The 4784-nt window shown below is 37.9% G+C and overlaps 1 protein-coding gene across 1 annotated transcript; it reads right to left on the bottom strand.

Moving 5' to 3' along the window:
- Positions 1–1477: 1477 nt before the first annotated feature.
- Positions 1478–4334, bottom strand: LOC140321163 (uncharacterized; the record flags this gene model as incomplete). Its single annotated transcript, XM_072398021.1, has 3 exons — positions 1478–3241; positions 3517–3559; positions 4174–4334. Coding segments are annotated over 3 exons (1398 nt in total), but the record flags the coding sequence as incomplete, so codon positions are not given.
- Between the last annotated feature and the right edge of the window lie 450 nt (positions 4335–4784).

Here is a 4784-nt window from a genome sequence, read left to right as displayed (position 1 = left end):
TCTATAACTTTGTACCTTGCCCTGCCCATGTTCACCATTTTTTCCCATTTTTACAAGTTTTGAACTAATCATAGCAGCTTCCTTGCTGTGTATTTGGTTTACAATCTAGTCATGGATATAAATCAATAATCTAAGAATTCTTTTTATAATTTAACTTTAGCAATAGACCTAACCATGCAAAATTTTAAGTATCAATTAGAATCATCACTACTATCAAAAAACACAGAAATTAAGTCTTGGTGCTGCTTTTGTATGATGAGATTTGTAGATGCATTGTTGAGCGGAGGACTTGCAGGCGCAAACCATAGTACATTGTTTTCACTGTCTGTACAATAATTTAATGGATTGCTATCCCATATGGACAAATCACTGTCTTCTGCAAGGTCTTCTGTTTTGAAAAAACTGTCCCTATTACCATTGCTAGTCTCTTTCTTTGCACTCCGCATTACTGTTTGTTGGGTAATAAGCGGGGAATATTTCAGGCTATTTTTTTTCTTAGCTTTTCTCACCAGCGCAGGAATGACAGGTAATGAAGATTCACAACTCTCGGAATGAAGCGTAAAACAATTTTCCGTCTGCCTGACAAAGTTACCCAATTTGTGAGTGACAGGTTCATTTTTAGATTTATCTTGTGACTTGCCAGCTACTGCTCTGGGAATAACTTGTGTAGTATTTTTATTAGAAAGGGCTTTTCTGTTCTTGGAATTTTTCCTACGCTTATTTGCTTTTTGTTTTCCTGGAGTCTGGGCCACAGAGCGGCATGCTATTAAGCTGTTTTCTTTCCCATTGAGCTCTGTGTGTTGAAGGAGATGGTCTTGTACCCTTGGGACACAAAGATCGTTGTGATAAAAATGCTGTAGACTGCATACAGACTTTACAGTTCTATCATCTATAGCGTCGCCTTTACTGAAATGTATTCTTCGGCCACCAGTGTTTGATCCTAGATAACCCTCTGGAGATTCCATAGCAATGCAAGAGTTTCCAGTGCAGCTGACAGATTGTGCACTATGTGTTGGTCTGCCCTTTAATCCAGTTAGATAAAGATTACATGTGTTCTGAGCACTGCTTTGTGAAGGAGCAGGACCATCCAGACAGGTCCTTGTCCTTGTTTTATACTGTGATGCGATATGTTCCTCTGCAGGCAGGTTTTGAACGGGAGACGTCTGTGTAGTATTTTCTTTCAAGTGAAGTGCAGGCTTAGAGACATAATTAAGGTTGTGAATCTCGCTCAGTATTTTATCTTCTGATGACTTTATGGAATTTGACAGCCATGTTAATTTTTCTGACAGCTCCAGGTGCTTTTTACATTGCTGTGACTTCATAGCATCCATACTCTTCACTAGCAGCTGTACATTTGATTTGAGATCTGTCAGCTCTGCATCTTTCTGTGGAAGAACAGACTGGTTATGCCAAACAGTAATACAAACGTTGAAGCACTTGTGTTCGGCCTAAGTGACAGGAGTGCAAATATAATATGGGCGATCCACTACGTATAGGGTTGTTGCATATTTTTTTTGGATGTGCACCTTGTGAAGGTGCTTTGAACTCTAAGGCTGGGCTTCCAGTATCACAATGCATGAACACACATTATGCCATGAAGTCACATGAACTGCATTACGGCAGCTACCAACACATTCATGCATGGTGAAAACTGGTACCTGACCCTTCTTTTGGGATTGCAAAGCACAGCAACCTATGTAGTGAATTAGCGAAACATCAGGTTGGAAAACATCAGGTTGGAAATGACATGGAAATGTGGGTTAGCGTACATTTGTAAATGTAAACATCAACTAGAGTAGTTGAAACATTTAAGATGCGTTTGCTGGACAGCTTAAAATTATGCTGGAAAACCCCACTCTATAACTTTGTACCTTGCCCTGCCCATGTTCACCATTTTTTCCCATTTTTACAAGTTTTGAACTAATCATAGCAGCTTCCTTGCTGTGTATTTGGTTTACAATCTAGTCATGGATATAAATCAATAATCTAAGAATTCTTTTTATAATTTAACTTTAGCAATAGACCTAACCATGCAAAATTTTAAGTATCAATTAGAATCATCACTACTATCAAAAAACACAGAAATTAAGTCTTGGTGCTGCTTTTGTATGATGAGATTTGTAGATGCATTGTTGAGCGGAGGACTTGCAGGCGCAAACCATAGTACATTGTTTTCACTGTCTGTACAATAATTTAATGGATTGCTATCCCATATGGACAAATCACTGTCTTCTGCAAGGTCTTCTGTTTTGAAAAAACTGTCCCTATTACCATTGCTAGTCTCTTTCTTTGCACTCCGCATTACTGTTTGTTGGGTAATAAGCGGGGAATATTTCAGGCTATTTTTTTTCTTAGCTTTTCTCACCAGCGCAGGAATGACAGGTAATGAAGATTCACAACTCTCGGAATGAAGCGTAAAACAATTTTCCGTCTGCCTGACAAAGTTACCCAATTTGTGAGTGACAGGTTCATTTTTAGATTTATCTTGTGACTTGCCAGCTACTGCTCTGGGAATAACTTGTGTAGTATTTTTATTAGAAAGGGCTTTTCTGTTCTTGGAATTTTTCCTACGCTTATTTGCTTTTTGTTTTCCTGGAGTCTGGGCCACAGAGCGGCATGCTATTAAGCTGTTTTCTTTCCCATTGAGCTCTGTGTGTTGAAGGAGATGGTCTTGTACCCTTGGGACACAAAGATCGTTGTGATAAAAATGCTGTAGACTGCATACAGACTTTACAGTTCTATCATCTATAGCGTCGCCTTTACTGAAATGTATTCTTCGGCCACCAGTGTTTGATCCTAGATAACCCTCTGGAGATTCCATAGCAATGCAAGAGTTTCCAGTGCAGCTGACAGATTGTGCACTATGTGTTGGTCTGCCCTTTAATCCAGTTAGATAAAGATTACATGTGTTCTGAGCACTGCTTTGTGAAGGAGCAGGACCATCCAGACAGGTCCTTGTCCTTGTTTTATACTGTGATGCGATATGTTCCTCTGCAGGCAGGTTTTGAACGGGAGACGTCTGTGTAGTATTTTCTTTCAAGTGAAGTGCAGGCTTAGAGACATAATTAAGGTTGTGAATCTCGCTCAGTATTTTATCTTCTGATGACTTTATGGAATTTGACAGCCATGTTAATTTTTCTGACAGCTCCAGGTGCTTTTTACACTGCTGTGACTTCATAGCATCCATACTCTTCACTAGCAGCTGTACATTTGATTTGAGATCTGTCAGCTCTGCATCTTTCTGTGGAAGAACAGACTGGTTATGCCAAACAGTAATACAAACGTTGAAGCACTTGTGTTCGGCCTAACGATTCCATCAGATAATAAAATCAAAGACAAGCTGTCAGTTTGTATGTTTTATACACAGAGTAATGGGTACACAAACGTCTCAATTTCAGTTCTACACTAAAAGCTAGGTTAAATAGTTATTTTGGAAATTTGTTTAGATAGTGTGGTGTGTGGTATTCAGTGTTGCTTTTTACAGATAGCAGTAACAGAAGATGTTGACGCCAATACAAAAATAGTGCTTCCATAATTGTCAAAGAAATCTTTATCTATACTGGCCAGAAAAACTAACCAAAATTTAACTTTAGAAAATATTTTATGTAAAAAAAAAAATCAATCATTTCAAGGGACCTATTAGGACTAATGTGAGCTGACATGTATTAAATGCAGCCATTTCTATTTCAATACAGTTTCATGGTATATAATGAAAATTAGTACTCCTGACAAGGTTTAAACGCACCTCCAGAGGACATGCTACACCCAAACAGACTCAAAGCGTGTCAAGCACAGACCGTGATCTGTCACCCTGCCTCATCAGTGCTCCATTAAAGTCAACCAAAATTTGCTGACCTTCCTGTGTTTGCAGGTAAACAACGTATGTCTGCATTAGCCCTCAGGACTAAATCATTAATACATTTTTCAGTTTTACACTAGTTCACAACATGTTATACAGATGTATAAGTACATGCGGTATTTTGATTTTAACTCACCAAAAGTATTTTATTTTCCAAATCTAATAACACTTCTCTGCAGTTACATGTCGGTGGAACTATCTTCTGCATTGATTCGTGGTAAGAAGCAATATTTTTCTGCACTAGTACATGATATTTTGATTTTGGTGACATCTGAGAATAAAAATAAATTAATAACCCATAAGGGCAAACCTACCTCTCATATTTTTCTTTGGCCTTTCTTTTGCTTTCTTCAAATTGCTCAAAAATGTTTTTGCCATTTGTTTTTCCAAATGTCTGAAATGGGCCTCTCTCTTTACCATCCATATTGCACAAAGGAGGCTTAGACTGGTATTTCTGGTACACACCCGGATCACTCTGAAAAGAAATGTAAACAAATAAATAAATAGATGAACAAAGTGTATGCAACCTTAAAGAAGAACTTCAATAAAATTAAACTGACAAATAAAAGATTTTTTAAAAAATGAATGTTTTGATGCAATCTTTAGTCCTCTGCACTACTTATTTTTTACCACTAGATGTCCTCAGTGTTCTGATTTAAATGAGGGTCATCAGCATTCATTCAATTCATATGTGAGCCCAGGCCGCCATGGATCTGCCCTCAGCCTGTGATTGGACAGTAAAGGAGAAGCACAGCCTCCTCTTTCTTATTCTTATCAGCACATAAACTGGACAGGTCTTGTGCTCTTTTTTCTCTTCTATTTTTCTCTACTATTCTGAACAGTGTACAGGCACGGGAAGGAACTGAATCAAAATTCAGATCTTTACATTGCTTGCATAAATATTCTTAATGGTTATTAAAGTATA

The sequence above is a fragment of the Pyxicephalus adspersus genome, unplaced genomic scaffold (assembly GCF_032062135.1).
Source record: "Pyxicephalus adspersus unplaced genomic scaffold, UCB_Pads_2.0 Sca1001, whole genome shotgun sequence".
Taxonomy (NCBI): domain Eukaryota; kingdom Metazoa; phylum Chordata; class Amphibia; order Anura; family Pyxicephalidae; genus Pyxicephalus; species Pyxicephalus adspersus.
Note: the sequence above shows the minus strand (reverse complement) of the source record. Positions and strands in the feature narration are given on the sequence as shown.